The following is a 20,933-nucleotide window of genomic DNA, read 5'->3' as shown; positions in this document are numbered from 1 at the left end:
TTAAAATTTTCAGTCTCATTCTTAGAATGATAGCCTAAAAAGTGTGTGTATTAAAATATTTACTGGAGTTTATATCTTAGAAAAAGATATTTTCTTCAGTAAAGGAATGAAGAACATACAGATTTTATGAAAAACTATATGGCCATTAAAAGAATGCAGAGGCTCTTCATGTGCTGGAAATGCAGGGGAGCTGTACTGGGTTAAACAGGAAACTGCTAACAGCGGTGACCCCTCTGTGGACAGAGGAGTGAAGAGATCTTTAAGTTTTTTCATTTTAATATGTGCTTATTTTAGACAACCTACATTATTTTCATATTTTCCCCCCAAAACACTATAAAATGAAAATTAGTAAGCTTTAAAATACATTTTTTTTTCACATTTTCCATTTTGGAGAGAAATGCAGTTCTGAAAGAACAGTACATATAAATATATAAGATTTAAGATTTTGAAGAAAAATAGATTTTGTGTCCTTAAATTTTCACAGCAAATTGTTTTCTTAAACTTACCTGAAGTACTGGTACGACTGAAACACTGAACTTGCTGTTTACTTTGAGGTACGTCACATGTCAGAATTCGTAAAGCATCTGAGAACCTGAAGAAGAAAATGTGTACAACAGAAAGTAATACTAGAATTAGAGAGATCTGACTACTGAAAGGACACAATTTCAGTCAGTCTCATAATAAAATCCTTTGTTCAACAGCTCATTGTGCTAGGATGTTTATGCCACATTTGCCTACAAAAACACCAATCCAACCCCTACAAAAAGACTAGTTTGGTGACCATTTATAACTGCAGAGTCAGTCAGAAGACCTGAGAAATGCTGAAGCTACAGAAGCCTCTGAAATTTTTGTTAATTTTAAAAGTCTGGATAATAGGAAGAAAAAAAGGAAGAGGAACAAAAGCAAAGGGAGAAAATTCTACAGAAAAATTATTGATAATTTATTGGTCAGTTATTAATTTGACAAATATTTATGATATAATGTTGAGTAGACAAGACAGGTGATATAATCATATAAATAATGATCCCAAGAAATATGTTTCAAGTGAAGGATCTATGTAAATTATATTTCTGTATGTGCATTTCCAAATGCAATAAGTAGTTTTTATTTTCTTTTTTAATAGAATAATCATTTTAGAAAACCTGGAAAATATATCACATATAAAAGGACATAAAGAGAAAAATAGTTAAAAATAACGTTTATTATTTTCTAGTTAATAGGCAAAAAAGAACAGTTAACCTAGAATTTTAAGAACTTTCTTTTACTCAAAATATAAAAACTTTATACAGTTCACATTTTAGTAATTCACAATGCCATTCATTGCTTAATAAATATTCTTGAACACACAATGGTTTAATTCTGGTCCTGCATACCTGACATTGCTGACCAAAGAAGACAGGAAGTATTGATTTTCTTTCGAAATATTCTTCGATTGTATAGGAAAAAATTTGTTATCTTCAGCAACTTCCAAAGCCACATACTTTCCTATTTTTGATGATTTATACAGTCGAAAGTTTCTATTCCTGGTGTAAACTCCTATATAATTAAAAAAACAGTATGAGTTCATGGTTTCAGTGGTGTGTTTCTAGGTCAGCAAATATTAATCCTGTTCAGCATTATTAGAAAAAACACATGGTTCTGGTTCCAAACAGCAACGGAGATCCTGAATTCACCTTCTCCCGTGGACACACTCTACAACAGTATACGAAACAATTTCACGTGGACAAAATGTACCAGGTGGAAGACCCTTCTCATCAGGCAGTGAGAGGGAAATCACACCGAAGCAGCCGGGAAAGGCTGAGACACACTCTGGCCATAAACCCCACCCCAGACACAGCAGGTCCCAGCCTGCAGGGAACTCAAACCGGGAGCTTCTCCCCAAGGAGCAAAGTACTGCTGCAAACACCTGGATTTGAAGACCAACTGGGCTCCCACCCACGAGAGCCACTGTTGCTCAGTCACAAAGTTGTGTCTGACTCTGTGATCCCATGAACTCCAGCATGCCAGGCTTCTTGCCTCAAGAACCCCACGAACACAATGAAAAGGCAAGAAACCCATGGGGGCTGTGAAAACTTACGGGGGTTCCTGAAGAACAAGGCAGTGTGAGACTCACCCGCCTCGGAGTCAAGTTCAAAAGCAGCCACTTGAAAAGCACCCATTCTTCATGTGAGAGGTTTGTTTGCTAATTTTAAAGCCCTGGCCTGAGGGGCAAGGTCCCTTGGTATACCGAAGGATGGAGCCTGCTGGGCACCACCTTCCCTCTCGCCTTTGCCTTGCTAAAGCTGGAGAGAATCACCTTTCCTTTTTCTTGTATGAGCAGTATCATCTTCACCCCTCTACCTTGCTCCAGAGTGCCAGTATCTCCCAGAGGGGAGCTTTTAGGATCAATGATCTCAAAACCAGGGCAGATGAACCTACCCAATCAAAGTAGAAAAAAAAAAAAAAAAAAAACTAGAAAAAAACTATATTGCTTAAGGGATTTATGGGACAACATCAAGCAGACTCATATTCACATTACAGGAGTCCTAGAAAAAGAGAGGAACAGAAAACTTATCTGAAGGAGTAATGGCCAAAAACTTTCCTAACCTGGGGCAGAAAACAGACATACAGACATGGGGAGTCCAGAGAGTTCTAAATGAGATCAAACCAAAGAGACCCACAGCAAGACACATTATAAATAAAATGTCAAAAGTTAAAGCCAAGGAGAGAATCTTAACCTACCAATACAAAAAACTTGTTACCTGCAAGGGAACAAGACAACCACCAGATTTTTAAGAAATGTTCCAGGCCAGAAGGCAGTAGCATGATATATTGAATCCGGCTGATGGAAACGAACCACCAAGAATACTGGCAAAGCTACCATGCATAATGGAAGCATAAAGAGCTTTCCAGACAAGTGAAGGCTAAAGGAGTTCACCACCAAACCAGCCTTGTAAAAAATATTAAAGGGACTTCCTTATACTGAAAAAATAAAAGACGCCTTAAGGGCTTCTCTGCCCGTGGAGTTCTCCAGACAAGAACACTGGAGTGGGCTGCCATTCCCTTCTCCATGGGATCTTCGTGACCCAGGGATCAAACCCGGGTCTCCTGTACTGCAGGTGCATTCTGTATCGGCTGAGCCACCTGGCAAGCCCTAAGAAAACATGAAGGAGTGAATCACCGGTAAAAGCAAATATGTAGGAGAGGTAGGGGACTGAGACGCAGAATTAGTATGAAGGTTAAAAGACAAAAGCAGTACAAATGCTATGCTTAGTTAATGGGTACACAGATGACAGGGCTGGGGCTAAAAGTTACAAATTTAGAATATTCCCAAACCTAAGTTCTTATCACTTAAAACACGACTGTTAAAAGTTGTTCTATGTAAGCTTCATGGTAACCACAAAGTAAAAACCCACAGTACATACACAACAGGACAAAAGGAAGCGAAGCATACTCTCCTGCATTACAGGCAGATGCTTTACCAGCTGAGCTACCAGGGAAGCCCACCAGACATGCATCAAACCTCAGAGGGAGAGAGCAAGAGAGCTGGAAGGAAAGAGAGGAACCACGAAACAGCCAGCAGAAAACGATGAACAATATGGCAGTAAGTACGTCAGAGAGCAAACAATGAAAAGCACAATCACAGAAAAGGAACCAAATGATCACATGGATCACAGCCTCATGTAATTAACGAAACTATGACGCATGCCGGGCAGGGCCACCTAGACAGACGGGCCATGATGGAGAGTTCTGACAACACATGGTCCACTGGGGAAGGCAATGGCAAACCACTTCAGCATTCTTGCCTTGAGAACCCCATTTATACTATGAAAAGGCAAAAAAATATGACACTGAAAGATGAGCCCCTCAGGTCAGTAGGTGTCTAATATGCTACTGGAGAAGAGCAGATAAACAGCTCCAGAGGGAATGAAGAGGCTGAGCCACAGCAGAAAGGATGCAGAGTTGTGGACGTGTCTGGTGGTGAAAGAAAAGTCCGAATCTGTAAAGAACAATACCGCCTAGGACTCTGGAAATGTTAGGTCCATGAACCAAGGTAAATTGCAAGTGGTCAAACAGGAGATGGCAGGAGTGAACATCGACATTTTAGGAATCAGTGAACTAAAATGGATGGGAATGGGTAAATGTATTCACATGACCATTATATCTACTACTGTGGGCAAAAATCCCTTAGAAGAAATGGAATAGCCCTCATAATCAGCAGAAGAGTCTGAAATGCAGTATTTGGGTGCAGTCTCAAAAACTACAAAATGATCTCTGTTTGTTTCCAAGGCAAACCATTCAACATCACAGTAATCCAAGTCTATGCCCAAACCACTAATGCTGAAGAAGCTGAAGTTGAACCATTCTATGAGGACCTATAAGATCTTCTAGAGCTAAAACACCAAAAAAAAAAAAAAAAAAAAAAACACATGTCCTTTTCATCACAGGGGACTGGAATGCAAAAAGTAAGAAGTCGAGAGATACTGGGATTAACCAGCAAGTTTGGCCTTGGAGTACAGAATGAAGCAGGGCAAAGGCTAACAGTTTTGCCAAGAGAATGCACTGGTCATAGCAAACACCCTCTTAAAGATGACTACACATGGATGTCACCAGATGGCCACTCCCGCAATCAGACTGATTATATTCTTTGCAGCCGAAGATGGAGAAGCTCTATACAGTCAGCAAAAACAAGACCAGGAGCTGACTGGCTCAGATCATGAACTACTTATCGCAAATTTCAGACTGAAATTGAAGAAAGTATAGAAAACCACTAGACCATTCACATATGACCTAAATCAAACCCCTCATGATTACGCAGTGGAGGTGACGAACAGATGCAAGGGATTAGACCTTGTAGACAGAGTGCCTGAAGAACTATGGACAGAGGTTCATAACACTGTACAGGAGGTGGCAAGCAAAACCATCCCAAAGAAAAAGAAACGCAAGAAGGAAAAGTGGTTGTCTGAGGAGGCCTTACAAATAGCTGATAAAAGAGAGACAGGAAACGCAAAGGAGAAAGAGAAACATACCCAACTGAATGCAGAGTTCCAGAGAATGGCAAGGAGAGATAAGAAAGTCTTTTTCAGTGAATGATGCAAAGAAATAAAAAACAGAATGGAAAAGACTAGAGATCTCTTCAAGACAATTAGAGATACCAAGGGAACATTTCATACAACGATGGGCACAATAAAGGACAGAAGTGGCGAGGACCTAACAAGCAGGAGATGTTAAGAAGATGTGGCGAGAATATACAGAAGAACTGTGCAAAAAAGGTCTTAGTGACCCGGATAACCACAATGGTGTGGACACTCACCTAGAGACAGACATCCTGGAATGTAAAGTCCAGTGGGCCTTAGGAAGCATAACTACAAACAAAACTAGTGGAGGTGATGGAATTCCAACTGAGCTGTTTCAAGTACTAAAAGATGATGCTGTGAAAGTGCTGCACTCAATATGTCAGCAAATTTGGAAAACTCAGGAGTGGCCAGAGGACTAGAAAGAGTCAGTTTTCATTCCAATCCCAAAGAAAGGCAATGCCAAAGAATTCTCAAACAACTGTACAACTGCACTCATTTCACATATTAGCAGAGTAATGCTCAAAATTTTCCAAGCCAGGCTTCAACAGTACGTGACTGTAGAACATTCAGATATTCAAGCTGGATTTAGAAAAGGCAGAGGAACCAGAGATCAAATTGCCAATAATTGCTGGATAACAGAAAAAGGAATAAAATTCCAGAGAAACATCTGCTTCGTTGACTATGCCAAAGCCTTGGACTATGTGGATCACAACAAACTGTAGAAAAATCCCAAGGACATGGGAATACCACCTTACCTGCCTCCTGAGAAATCCATATGCAGGTCAAGAAGCAACGGTTACAATCAGACATGGAACAATGGACTGGTTCCAAATAGGGAAAGGAGTACGTCAAGGCTGTATATTGTCACCCTGCTTATTTAACTTATATGCCAAGTCAGTCACGTGAAATGCTGGACTGAATGAAGCATAAGCTGGAATCAAAACTGCTGGGAGAAATATCAAGAACCTCAGATATGCAGATGATATCACCCTAATGGCAAAAGTTGAACACGAACTAAAGGGCCTCTTTCACTAAAGAGGTGAAAGAGGAGAGTGAAAAAGCTGGCTTAAAACTCAGCATTCAGAAGACGAAGATCAAGGCATTCTGTCCCATCACTTCATGGCAAATAGATGGGGAAACAGTGGAAACAGTATCAGACTTTATTTTTTGGGGCTCCAAAATCACTGCAGATGGTGACTGCAGCCAAGAAATTAAAAGACAAGACACTTGCTGCTCCTTGGAAGAAAAGCTATGACAAATCTAAACAGCATATTAAAAAGCAGAAATATTACTTTGCCAACAAAGGTCTAGCCAAAGCTATGGTTTTTCCAGTGGTCATGTATGGATGTGAGAGTTGGACCATAAAGAAGGCTGAGTGCAGAAGAATTGATGCTTTTGAACTCTGGTGATGGAGAAGACTCTTGAGAGTCCCTTGGGCTGCAAGGAGATCCAACCAGTCCATCCTAAAGGAAATCAGTCCTGAATATTCATTGGAAGGACTAATGTTGAAATTGAAGTTCCAATATCTGCCCACCTGGTGAGAAGAGCCAACTCACTAGAAAAGACCCTGATGCTGGGAAAGATTGAAGGTGGGAGGAGAAGGGGACGACAGAGGATGAGATGGTTGGATGGCATCACTGACTTGATGGACAAGAGTTTAAGCTCTGAGAGTTGGTGAAGGACAGGGAAGCCTGGCGTGCTACAGTCCATGGGGTCACAAAGAGTAGACAGGACTGAGCGACTGAATAACAACACTAATGCGAGTCAGCTGTGTTTGGAATTTACTCCAATACCTGCGCCCCGACATTTCCCAAGGGCAGCTGTCATTAACCCAGACCCAGGTCCTATGAATTAAAATCCTGTGATCGCCATGGATTAAGCTGTAGTTCCCGAATACTTCCACAAGGCGGCAGCACTTTTCCTTGCCCACCTCAAGCCCTCTTCTAAGCGCGCAGCCTCCTAGGTTCTAAGCACCCACAAGAATGTACTGTGAGCCCCTAAGAGATCAGTGTGGACGGGGTGTCTGTGTGATGCTTTAGGACTTAAACGCTTTAGTATTTTCTCAGGCACAATCCACTCTAATTCACCAACCAAAAAGCGAACTTTCCCTCACGGTGTGGTGGCCCCAGGAAACCAAGGTGGGTGAAAAGAAAGTGCTGCCGCCTTGTGCCCATTTTCGGAACTACAGCTTAATCCCTGTGCTAACAGTACCTCAATTCACTCCTGGGTTTGGGTTAATGACAGCTGCTCTCAGGGAACGTCCTGAGGCAGGTATTGGAAAAGTAAGTTCCAAACACAGCCGACTTCCAGGAAGCCAACTGCCAAAGGTAAATTGTCCTCAACCACTTTAAACAGAAAAGGAAAAACAATTTGAACGTCCACCACGGGTAAGATGGTAAGCATCCCTAAGTGACACAGGAAATGTCAGTCAAAAGGCCAATGGGAAATCACATCCCATCCGGCACAATGGCCATCTTCCCAACTCTGAAAACAATAAATGCTGCTGGAAGAAGCCGCCTGAAGAAGAAAGGAATCCCCGAAATTGGTAGCAATATACACTGTCAGCAGCCAGGATAATGGAGAGGCCTCAAATGACTGGAAAAAAAAACTGTCACGATGGGCTAAGCCTAGAATCGGACGTCCCCACACCGGGGCCTGTATCCTGAGAAAAGCACACAGCAGAGGCACACGCAGCAAGGAGCACTGCAGCGCTGCCTCCGATCTCCAGGACTCAACCAGCATCTGCGACAGGAGATCAGGGCGTAAACAGGACGTGCCACTTAGATACGGCAGGCTATTTCTCATTCCTGTACAACCGCCCCTGAAGTTACAGAATTATGACGCTGGTGGCCGCAGGGATGGGCTCATACACTGAGGAAAGTCAGTCACGCAGAGGTAGAACGTGATGTATGAGGAATTCTCCAGGTTAAACAAAAAACAGACATACAAGGCAGCAAATGTATAATGCAGAAAGAGAGTCTGCGAAATCAAAGTCAAACAAATGGTTTCGGTAAAAACAAGAAACCAAAGTGAAAGAATGGAATGAATCAGGAGGTCCCTATGTAAATTGACAAAAAACTCTGTGTCTGTAACAAATAATCCACAATGATTATCCCCTTCCTTACTTCCTTCCTTGGACATATACAGGGATTCTGTATCTCTAAGAGATAATCCACAAAACTTATCTCCTATATTCCAGCTTGGTATTCACAGAAAAGTGTCTCTGAGATTACCAATACAGCACGACCTGCTGCACACCATCTGCTAGATGTTCTAAGGCAAAAGTCCGAAAGAACAGTAGAGCTGGCCCATTGGTAACGTAACACCCCAACCCGGGGCTGTACGCTGACAGCCATCACAGCGTGGCAAATCCACTATACTTCAAAGGAGCATCGGCAAGGTGTTAAAGGAAAGGAAAGAAAAGCAGTGCCTGTTGATCCTCTCCGACCTCCCAGACTAGGGGTGCTGGCCCATCCCTGGAGACCGAGCAGGCTTGGGTCCCACTGCTCAATGAAGGGGGGTCAACACAGCCGGGCTCGGTGCCCCGGGCTGAACCCCTTGGGAGGGTCTACACTGTGCCAGGTCTGGCTGGGACAAGAGGCTGGTGTGGCATCAAGGCCTCGAGAAATTTCAAGACAAAATTCAGCCGGTCTGCATCTCTCCTGAGCTGGGGATCCCAGCTGAAGCCTCCGTCCTGAGAGTGGAGCCTCCCAGCATCTCAGCACCCACAGCAGTGTCCTGTGGAGCCCGAACAGATTGGTCTGGACGGGGCATCTGTGTGCTGCTTTAGGGGGAACAGGCAGGTAGACTCACAGCCTTTCATGTTTGCTCAGACACAGTCCATTCCAAATCAGCCCAGGAAGCCAACTCTCCCTACGGCTCTGGCTGCTGCAGGAAACAAAGGTGGCCGAGAAAGTGCTGCAGCCTCGGTGCATTTTCCGTGTTGCTGTTCAGTCGCTTGGTTGTGTCCGACTCTTTGTGACCCCATGGACTGCAGCACGCCAGGCCTCCCTGTCCATCACCAGCTCCCAGAGCTTGCTCAAACTCAGGTCCATCGAGTCGGTGATGCCATCCAGCCATCTCATCCCTGTCGTCCCCTTCTCCTCCTGCCCTCCATCTTCCCCAGCATCAGGGTCTTTTCCAATGAGTCAACTCTTTGCATCAGGCGGCCACAGTACTGGAGTTTCAGCTTCAACATTAATCCTTCCAATGAACACCCAGGACTGCTCTCCTTTAGGATGGACTGGTTGGATCTCCTTGCAGTCCAAGGGACTCTCAATTGTCTTCTCCAACACAACAATCCAGAAGCATCAATTCTTCGGCACTCAGCTTTGTAGTCCAACTCTCACATCCATACATGACCACTGGAAAAACTGTAGCTTTGACTATATGGCCCTTTTCAGCAAAGTAATATCTCTGCTTTTTAATACACTGTCTAGGTTTTTCATGGCTTTTCTTCCACAGTGATTTTGGAGCCCAAGAAAAATTAAAGTCTGTCACTGTTTCCATTTTCTGTAACTACTACATAATCCCTGGTGCTCAAAGGACCTCATTTCACAGGGCCTGGGTTTGGGTTAATGACAGCTGCTCAGGAAACCTCCTGGGGCAGGTACTGGAGAAGTAAATGTCAAACACAGCTGACTTCCAGGCAGCCAACTGCCGAAGGTAAATGTCCTCACCCGCTTTAAATAACCTGCTAAACAGCACAGCTTAGCTTAGCCTACATTAAACATGCTCAGAACACTTACATTAGCCTACCCCTGTGTAAAGCCATCTAACACGAGGCCTATTTTGTAATGAAGTGTTGAATATCCCATGTAACTTATTGAACAGCATACTGAAAGTGAAAAGCAGACTTGCCGTCCGCGTATAGACTGGGTGTAAGCGCGTCAGTTTCCCGTCCTTGAGGAGCTGCAGCTCACCGCCGCCGCCCAGCATCACACGAGCGTGATACACACCACACATTGCCAGGCCAGGAAAAGGTCAAAACTCAAAATTCAAAGTATGGTTCCCACTGAATATACCACTTTTACCTCATTGTGAAATCAGGAAGTGGAGAAAAAACCTAAGTGAAGCCATCAGTAAGTCGGGGACCGTCTTTCTGAAAACTCTAAAGACTCCAGCAAAAATCTGTTAGAATAAATGAATACAATAAAGCTGCAGAAAATAAAATCAATGTATAGAAATCTGTGGTGTTTCTATACACTAATAACAAATGTCAAAAGAGAAATTAAGAAAACAATCCCATTTACAATTGCATCAAAAAGAATAAAATATCTAAGAATAAATCTAACCAAGGAAGCGAAAGACCTGTGCACTGAAAACCACAAGCATACTTCTGAGCTACAGTGGGATCAGTTCCAGAACACCACAATAAAGCAGATACCAGAACAGTCACACGGAATTTTTCACTTCCCAGTCCATATTAAAGTTACGTTTACATTACACTGCAGTTCATTCAAGGTGCAAACAGTATTGTCTTCAAAAATGTAAATACCTTAATTATGAAATACTTTATTACGAAAAAATGCTAACTATCATCTGAGCCTTCAAGTCATAGCAGTTAACATCAAAGACCAGTAATCATAGGTCATCAAAATATAATAACAATGAAAAAGTCTAAAATATTGCAAGAATTACCAAACATGAGGCAAAGACACAAAGTGAGCAAATGCTGTTGGAAAAATTGTGATATTAATTCACTCGTAAAAATCATTTTGTAAAAAAAAAATGCAGTATCTGCGACGTGTCATAAAATGAGGTACGGCTATTATACTTCTAAATTCTTATAGCTGGTCTTCAGGGGTGCTGGGAAGACAGGCCATACAACAGGAACACTCTCAGCCTGGCTGGCCTGGTAACCTTGCTTATGGTTTAAACTCACTTTTCTTCAAGCTGTAGACACTGAGGCTCTCTGAATTGCTCTAACCATCAATGGAAAAATGCTGCTCTTAACAGCTTTTCAAATCACAAGCTAGAGCTCAATACCAAGTCGGGTTTAGGTTGCCAAATGGAAGCTCAGCTGAATCAGGGGTGCTGACTGGCCTGAGTGCTACCTAACGAGGCTGAGGTCCCGCGCCAATGTTTCATACATACTACCTCGGATTCAGCAAGCAGAAAGGGGCAGGGCAGAAGAGAGCACAGCTGAAGAAGCCTGGTGCGATCGTAGCAGGAAGCTGATGAGGCAGCCCCTGCAAAGTTCCTCAGTGCAGAACATGCCAGCCTTCTCTGCCCACCGAGCACGTCATTGTTACACTGTATCTGTTTTTTATAGGTTATTTCATCTAATTAAACCTGTCAGCAGTGCTGGAGACTGCTGACCCAACTGCACCCCTGAGAGCACTTCAGAGTAGGAGCCGGCCACAATCACCCTCCTCCGGAGCCCCGGCCAGCCCGTCTGTGGGTCCCCCAGGCCCTCTCTGAGATCTCAGCCCAGAAACCTCCGAGAGTTCCAGCACCTGAGCTCACGATCCCGTTCTGCTCGTGACCCCGCTCTCACCGAGGGGCAGTGCTGGGGGTGAGAATCCTAGGCGAGTGACAAGCGGGCACGGAGCGGTGCCTCACAGCAGCACACAGCTCCATCTAAGAGAACGCGGTCAATTCCACGTACCCAGATCCACAAAAAGACGCTTTTCTCCCATGTCATTCTTCACTATTAAAAACGAAAGATCAGGACTGCTTTGCTGAGCCGACCCCAGCCTCCCCAGTTTCTCTGAATTCGATGTCCGGCTCTCTCCTATGTCGATATCTGTGGACATTTTACTAAAGCAAGTTCCTTGTTCACTTGGTGTTTCAGAAAAATGGGTAAATTCACAGCCCGTCGTCTCTGGGGTCATATCCTCATCTTCACTGGCAATTAAGTGAAAAGCAGGCTGCAAGATTTTTCGCACAAAATTACCTAAAGGAAAAATAAAAAGGTTAATCAAATTCTTTTCTGCAAACCATACCAAGATCGAGGCACAGAGCCACACGTGGCAATTTTACGCAGCAGGGCTTCTATGTTTGATTTCTGGTTTTAAGGCTGAGTAGTTATTACAAATTGTAACACAAGTCTCCTGTGCGTCCTTCCTCTTGCGTAATCTTTAACTTTTTAAATTCCCTTTTGCAAGGGAGCTTGTGTAACTTATGATCAAATCTCAGAAGGGAAGGTGAACATGAGATCTGTCACTGTTGCTAGTGTGGGCCTGGGTCTAATGCTCTGTCACCAAAAACGCACTCGGATGAATACAAACTGCATAGAGTTTACATTCAAATCAGTGACTGAAGAATTTTATTTATTAATAAAATAAAGCAAGGCTTATATGTGTGAACAGTGCTCTCCCAAGCTCTGCCATACTCTCCTGAAGTCAGGATGTCAGCAAATTTCTCAGGACTTGCTTCTGTCTCCTTTAGCTGCCCTGACATCCCCAAGAACCCGACATTCATAGCCGTCAGTTTAAGGGTCACGCTCTTCCTCCCTTCTTCTATGCGGCCACGAGCTGGGTTGTGGCCCAATAACTAAAATCCAGAACTAAAGCAAGTAAATACATTTATTGTATGTCAAGATTTATTCTAAGGGCTCTTAGTATCAGTAGTGATATCTGTACCTAGAAAAGATGGTATGACAATCCAGAGCCTCTTTAAACTTGCATATATTGTTTATACCGCAAAAGTCAAGTAAATAATTTGGTTAGGCTGTTTCCTGCATAACAACAGTGGACAAATGCACCACTACAAGAAAAACTAAATTTTAGTCTTTAAAGCTAGTAGTCTGGGTTTGTTACTTATTTACCGGACAGCTTGAACCCTTTAATTACAAGATACACATGCTCTAAGTTCAAAATTCTTCCTCCAAATTAGACTCAATTACTTTCTTAATCAAAGGAACAATTCACTACCTTGTATAACACTAAGCATCAAAATGAAAGCAAAAGCATTTGATGCTTGCAATCATATCAGACAAGATTATCTCTGGGATGAGGGAAACATATACTGAGTAAAAAAAAAAAAAAAAAATCATGATATATCAGAGGACAATAAAGCAAAAAATTGATAAGAGTCAATTTTCCTGGAAATGTACAAAAAATTACAGCTACTTGACACAAAGAATGCGTGGTTACTGAACCAGCTGTAATCATGATATATCAAAGGACAGTAAAGCAATAAATTGATAAAGTCCATTTTCCTGGGTATCACTTGGCACTCCAGAAGGCGTGGCTGCAGCCTGGCTGTGAAGGCTGTGCTGAGCAGGTCGGGAGGCCTCTGACCTGTGGCACGGAGCCAACCAGGCCAGGCTGGGACCACGGAGGGGCCACCTTAACGCCAACACGGGCTCCACAAACAGCTCTGCCCTCTGCTGCCCTTCCCCGGCCGTGTCTCCCTCCCCTCCTCATTCACACAGGGACTGCTGGCTGGGAATAACCCAAAAGAACATATCAATCACAGAATGTCAGCTTCTGTGGCAGGCTGGCAGCAGAGTGCTTCAAGCAGACCAAATCTGTACATCCTGCTCACAGTCTGTGCTCTTACACCTAGCCTAATTCCTCTTTCCAAAAGGCTGACAACAGGGAACAGAAATGTCACCAAGAGATACACCGAGAGAGAGGAACCAAAGTGGAGAGCTGGGGTAATTTCATAGTCTCTGCACCTCTGGTTCTGGCCGCTCATAATGCAAGGGGATCAAAGCCTCAGATGGCACCCCACTTAATCACCTGGGACTGTGTCTCTCACTCTCGCCACTCTAGATTCCCACTGCTCCCCAAATTAGTCACAAACTCGTGTCTGTACTTTTGCTTATGTTGCTCTGACAGTAAAGCCTTTCTTATTTTAGTCTGTATGATAGAATTTGATTTCAAGCCCAGCTTGACTGTCAGCTGCCTTGAGAAAATCGCTGTAGCAGAGACTGATTATTATCTGTCCAAGTTCCCTTCTCCCCTTCTTCCCCAGCAACAAATCTCAATCTTTAGCCTTGGGGCTAGGAGTCACAGAGCAGACTGTGAGGAGTAAGTAGGAACCAAAGAAATGTCCTGCTGAGGGCTCCGTGTCCACACCGACAGCAGAGCCCACCTAACGTGCAGTCATTCATTCGGCAAATGTTACATCACTACTTGTATTTATGATTGTTATCTTATTAATGTTACTGATGAAGACATTATTACCTGATAAGATCTGGAAATACAATAGTGAGTAAGAATCAATCCATGCCCTAAGGAAACATTAACTAGAACAGATAAAACAAAACAAAAACAAGAAATTACCCTGAAAGGCGGTGGCTGCTTTGACGGAACAGGTACTGGGTGCGCCCTGCAACCCAGATGCCACACAAACCAACGTCTTCGGGTTTGAGAGGTAACAGACACGGCTTCTCAGATGACAGTGCCTACACGGAATCTCAACAGACCAAGCGAACTGGCCAGAGTGAGGCGAAAACAGCGCAAAGCACTAGGAAGAGCGTGGCCTGTTGGGAGTTAAGTGAAGGGCGGACTAAGAAGAGCCAAGCGGTTAGAGACGAGGCCGGCGCCCGTGGGCCTCACCTTTCGAACCAGAACCTCTGCGCCTTTCCCTGAAGGCAAGGAATGATCCTGGAGCAGTTCAAGGCACACAGTGGTATGATCAGATCCCTCTCGCTGTCTGAGTAGGGTGGGTGAGTGAGAGTACTTCTACTCAGGTAACTGGGTGGACGCTCACAGCACTCAGATACACGTGCCCCAGGAGAAGGAGCAAGTCTGGAGGAAAAGATGAGGAGTGTGGCTAAAGACATGCCGCGTTTCAAGTGTGTGGGGGGATGTCTAATGTGAGACCGATCTTGCCTGCAGATAAAGATTTGAGAGTCATCAACACACAAATGGGAACTGAAGCCATGATAGTGGATGATCATGAAGGTTATAGACAGAATGAGAAGGATAAGCTCAGATTGGATAATTACTAACATCCAAGGGATGAAAGCTTGGATATTAATAAGTATTGAATCTAGAGTACAAACTGAAGCAGGGCAAAGTCTAACAGTTTTGCCTAAAGAACACACTGCTCATAGCACACACCCTCTTCCAACAACACAAGAGATGACTCTACACATGGACATCACCAGATGTTCTTAACTGAAATCAGATTGATTAGATATTCTTAGCAGGTGAAGATGGAGAGGCTCTATTCAGTCAGCAAAAACAAGCCTGGGAGCTGACTGTGGCTCCGATCATGAACTCCTTATTGCCAAATTCAGACTTAAATTGAAGAAAGTGGGGAAAACCACTAGACCATTCAGGTATGACCTAAATCAAATCCCTGATGACTATACAGTGGAAGTGAGAAATAGATTTAAGGGACTAGATCTGATAGAGTGCCTAATGAACTATGGATGGAGGTTCGTACCACTGTATAGGAGGTGGTGACCAAAACCATCCCAAAGAAAAAGAAATGCAAAAAGGCAAAATGATTATCTGAGGATTATCTGAGCTATTACAAATAGCTGAGAAAAGAAGAGAAGTGAAAGGCAACGGAGAAAAGGAAAGATATAAGCATCTGAATGCAGAGTTCCAAAGAATAGCAAGAGGAGATAAGAAAGCCTTCCTCAGTGATAAAAGATGAAAACAACAGAATGGGAAGACTAGAGATCTCTTAAAGAAAATCAGAGATACATTTCATGCAAGGGAATGAAATGCAAGATACATTTCAATCAAGGGAACATTTCATGCAAAGATGGGCTAAGGACAGAAATGATATGGACCTAACAGAAGCAGAAGATATTAAGAAGAGGTGGCAAGAATACACAGAAGAACTGTACAAAAAGGTCTTCACGACCCAGATAACCACAATGGTGTGATCACTGACAGAGCCAGACATCCTGGAATGTGAAGTCAAGTGGGCCTTAGGAAGCATCACTACAAACAAAGCTAGTGGAGGTGATGGAATTCCAGCTGAGATATTTCAAACCCTAAAAGATAATGCTATGAAAGTGCTTCACTCAATATGTCAGCAAATTTGGAAAATTCAGCAGTGGCCACAGGACTGGAAAAGGTCAGTTTTCATTCCAATCCCAAAGAAGGGCAATGTCAAAGAATGTTCAAACTACTGCATAATTGCACTCATTTCACATGCAAGGTAATGCTCTAAATCCCTCAAGCTAGGCTTCAACAGTATGTGAGCTGAGAACTTCCAGATGTACAAGCTGGATTTAGAAAAGGCAGAGGAACCAGAGAACAAACCGCCAATATCCACTGGATCATAGAAAAAGCAAGGGAATTCCCGCAAAATATCTGTTTTTGCTTCACTGACTGTGCCAAAGCCTTTGACTGTGTGGATCACAGCAAACTGTGGAAAATTCTTCAAGAGATGGGAATGCCAGACCACCTTACCTGCCTCTTGAGAAATGTGTATGCAGGAAAAGCAGCAACAGTTAGAACCAGGCATGGAACAATGAACTGGTTCAAAACTGGAAAAGGAGTATATCAAGGCTGTATGCTGCCACCCTGCTTATTTAAACTACATGCAGAGTACATTACGCAAAAGGCCGGACTAGATGAAGCTCAAGCTGGAATCATGATTGCCAGGAGAAATATCAATAACCTCAGATATGCAGATCACACCACTCTAATGGCAGAAAGCAAAGAGGAACTAATGAGCCTCTTGATGCAAGTGAAAGAGGAGAGTGAAAAAGCTGGCTTAAATCTCAGCATTCAGAAAACTAAGATCATGGCATCCAGTCCCATCACTTCATGGCAAATAGAAGAGGAAAAAGTGGAAACAGTGACAGACTTTATTTCTTAGGCTCCAAAATCACTGCAAACAGTGACTGCAGCCATGAAATTAAGAAACGCTTGCTCCTCGGAACAAAAGCTCTGACACCTTGGAAGAAAAGCTCTGACACATCTAGACAGCGTATTAAAAAGCAGAGACATCACTTTGGTGACAAAGGTCCATACAGTCAAAGCTATGGTTTTTCCAGTAGTCATATACAGATGTGAGAGTTGGACCATAAAGAAGGCTGAGTGCCAAAGAACTGATGCTTTCAAACTGTGATGCTGGAAAAGACTCTTAAGAGTTCCTTGGACAAAATCAAACTAGTCTGTCCTAAAGGAAATCAACCCTGAATATTCACTGGAAGGACTGATACTGAAGCTCCAATGTTTTGGCCACCTGATGTGAAGAGCAAACTCATTGGAAAAAACCCTGATGCCGGGAAAGATTGAAGGCAGGAGGAGAAGGGGGCAACAGAGGATGAGATGGTTGGATGGCCTCATTGGCTCAATGAATATGAGTTTGAGCAAGCTCCAGGAGATAGTAGGGGACAGGGAAGCCTGGTGTGCTGGAGTCCATATGATCTCAAAGAATCAGACATGACTGATCAACTGAACAACTAGGGACTAAAGAGAGAAGAAATATCCAACTAAGCAAACAAAATGGGAAGATAATGAGTCCTTGGTACACAGCACACTAGGCCACTTGACCTAGTGTTACCCTACTCTAGCAATTAGACCTTGACCTTTATGCCAGTCCATTTATAGCTATGTTCATGCCTTTGCCCTTGGTACCCTTGAAATTGTCAGACAGTTGTTCTGAATGGATTACCTGTTACCTGAACTTCAGTCAGTCACCTGCTTGCCCTACCTCTGCTAAGACATACACTCAGGAGTTTGACCTTTATTCAGACCTTGGTTTTCAGTGTTCCCTTTCTGCCTATTTGTTCTCCTGTGCACTGATTTCACTTATATCTGGGCCTGTACCCCTAAATGTCCAGTCCTGGAATTAATCCTCTGGTTATACTTTCAGGGTTACACATCTAGACTTCTCCCCACCCTAATATTTGACCTGGAACAACAAACAAGGCTTCATGAGTGTGGCCTGGAACCCAAGCCCAGCCCTTATGTATTAAAGGATAAAGCAATGCTACAATGCTAAAGCAAAGGTCAGAAATCCCAATCTGAGGCATCGCAGGTTAAGACCTGAATTGGGTCTCTCCTGCATTACCCAGAAAACTTCTGAAACGACTCTTCTTGGAATAAAAACCAGGCCCGTGGCACGCATGACCATCCCAGTATCCAAAGCAAGAGGCACCACTGCCAAAGATATCCTGAGTACGCGAATCCATCTAAACTGTGTCGGGCACAGAAGGAAGTCTAGAACTAGAGGCAAATACTGAAAACATGAAAAATCATGATTAATTTTTTAGGACAGGCTAATTAATGACCATTAAAAATGTGACAAATACAAAACGTTAAGAAGAAAGGAAAATATGTTTTCAATATAACTGCAACTTAAAAAAAAACAGTTCACTTACCAACATGAATATTATCTTTAAATGCCACATCATGGAGTTGAAATATTAAATGGCGGCTAAATTTTTCCTCAGTGCTAGAATCCAAGTTGAGAACATCTTCAGCTGAACAGTTAACTGTGTAAAACTCTTGAAGGGCTTTACAAACATGCTGAGAATGCAAAGAGAATTAGACATTATTTTAAATTTGTTTTAAACTTTTTTCATAAGCAAAATTCAAATCTTAGTACAAATAAACCTAACCTATTTTGATATCAGATTACATAACAATTTGTTGAATTACTTTATTGAAATATGCATATTTAAATTACTACACATTTATGTTCAAAAATTCATAGGCTCTCCGGATTAAAGGCCTCTCAAGATTCAAATAATTTACCTTATATGTTAATCTCCAAAATCAAAATAAAAATATTTTTAAGCAGCTCTTTAAATATTATCTATGAGTTAAAAAGTCACTAATTCTGTTGTTTATAATTTTAGTTTTCAGAAAGTTCCTCATGTACTGCTGCTGCTGCTAAGTCACTTCAGTCGTGTCCAACTCTGTGTGACCCCATAGACGGCAGCCCTCCAGGCTCCCCAGTCCCTGGGATTCTCCAGGCAAGAACACTGGAGTGGGTTGCCATTTCCTTCTCCAATGCATGAAAGTGAAAAGTGAAAGTGAAGTCACTCAGTCGTGTCCAACTCTTCAAGACCACTGAGCCCAAATCTACCTCCAAGAATAAGGCCTCCAGGGCTAGATAATGATAATAAAGACAGTTATGCATCACAGGAAAAGTAGCGAGTGCAGGGTCAGGAGGACACGACTAGAAATAAGAAAGACCAGAAACAATGTCAGGAAATGGGAAACAGGGAGTGAGCTGAACATCTAACGTTTCCAGTGTGATGCTGGAAAGGAAGCTCAGCAACCCCGGGAATGAGGTGAGGCCCGGAGCCCAGGAGGGGTCCCAAAGAAACAGCCGAAGAGCCGTGGAGAACAGGTCAGCAGCAGGGAAGGACTGCAGGAGCCCCCGCCCCGGCCATGGGAGCAGAGGGCAGCGGGGGCTCCTCCTGAGGCAGAGATCAAGCCTGGAGCCTTTGGAGTGGGAGCACTGACTCCAAGACCCTAGACTACCAGGACTAACCCTAGGGAGGATCAAACAGTGAGAAATCGCACAAAGGAAACCACTTAAATACAAGACCCAGCATCACCCAACCACCAGTAGCACCCTGTGCGGGACATCTCATCTAAACAACAAACAAAACGAAATACAAACCCAACCATCAGCAGACAGGATTACCACCTCACTCAACTTGCCCATAGGAGGAAAAACAAACAAAAAAACAACAACAAAAAACTCAGCACAAATCTCACCCTATAGGAAGCTTAGACAAACCACCAGACCAACCTCAGGAGGACAGAAACCAAAAGGAAGAAAGAATTCAACCATGAATCCTGGGAAAAGGAGATCTCAAGCACAGTAAGTTTAAAAAAGAAAAATGAAAAGGCAGAGAAATACTACACAAATGAAGGAACAAACTAAAAACACAAGTCCAAATAAGTGAAGAGGAAATAGGCAAACTACCTGAATAAGAATTCAGAATAATGATAGTAAAGATGATAAAAAAAAAACCTTGAAAACAAAACAGAGAAAATGCAAATATCAATTAACAAAGACCTAGAAGAATTAAAGAATAAACATACAGAGACAAAGAACACAATTACTGAAATTAAAAATACTCTGGAAGGAATCAATAGCAGAAATCTGAAGCAGAAGAACAAATCAGTGAGCTGGAAGATAAAATGGTGGAAGTAACTTTTGAAGAGCAGAATAAAGTGAAAAGAACTGAGGATAGTCTCAGAGACGTCTGGGATAATATAACGCACCAACCTGGGAATTATGGGTGTCCCAGAGGAAGAGAAGAAGAAAGGGTATGAGAAAATTTTTGGAGAGATTATAGTTGAAAATTTCCCCAACATGGAAAAGGAAATAGTCAATCAAGTCCAAGAGGCACAAAGAGTCCCATACAAGATAAACCCAAGGAGAAACACACCGAGACACATAATAATCAAACTAACAAAGACTAAATACAAAGAAAGAATCTTAAAAGCAGCAAGGGAGAAGCAACAAGTAACATACAAGGGAAACCCCATACATTTAACAGCTGATCTTTCAGCAGAAACTCTGCAGGTCAGAAGGGAATGGCAGGACATATTTAAAGTACTGAAAGGGAAAAATCTACAACCAAGATTACTGTACCTGGCAAGGATCTCATTCAAAATTGATGGAAAAATAAAAAGCTTTTTTCAGACAAGCAAAAATTAAGAGAATTCAGCACCACCAAACCACCTTTACAACAAATGTTAAAGGGACTTATATAGTCAAGAAATACAAGAGAAAGAAAAAGATCTACAAAACCAACCCCCCAAAATTAAGAAAATAGCAAAAGGAACATATATATCAATAATTACTTTAAATGTAAATGGATTAAATGCTCCAACCAAAAGACACAGACTGGCTGAATGGATACAAAAACAAGACCCATATATATGCTGTCTACAAGAAACCCACTTCAGACCTAAAGACACACATAGACTGAAAGTGAGAGGATGGAAAAATATATTCCATGCAAATAGGAAGCAAAAG

General features: G+C 42.7%; 1 protein-coding gene across 11 annotated transcripts in view; it reads right to left on the bottom strand.

Annotated features, from left to right (window-relative positions):
* Positions 1 to 20,933, bottom strand: part of PRIMPOL (primase and DNA directed polymerase) — a 46,462-nt gene that overhangs the window by 8,947 nt on the left and 16,582 nt on the right. For all 11 annotated transcript variants that reach the window (XM_070781714.1, XM_070781709.1, XM_070781710.1 and 8 more), the window contains 4 exons: positions 18,310 to 18,457; positions 11,668 to 11,955; positions 1,374 to 1,536; positions 507 to 592 (listed from right to left, as the gene is read on the bottom strand). In XM_070781714.1, coding sequence (XP_070637815.1) covers positions 507 to 592; positions 1,374 to 1,536; positions 11,668 to 11,955; positions 18,310 to 18,457 — 685 coding nt within the window. The remainder of the gene's footprint in view (positions 1 to 506; positions 593 to 1,373; positions 1,537 to 11,667; positions 11,956 to 18,309; positions 18,458 to 20,933) is intronic.

The sequence above is a fragment of the Bos indicus genome, chromosome 27 (genome assembly GCF_029378745.1).
Source record: "Bos indicus isolate NIAB-ARS_2022 breed Sahiwal x Tharparkar chromosome 27, NIAB-ARS_B.indTharparkar_mat_pri_1.0, whole genome shotgun sequence".
NCBI classification, from domain to species: Eukaryota; Metazoa; Chordata; class Mammalia; order Artiodactyla; family Bovidae; genus Bos; species Bos indicus.
This window is presented reverse-complemented; position numbering and strand designations above follow the sequence as displayed.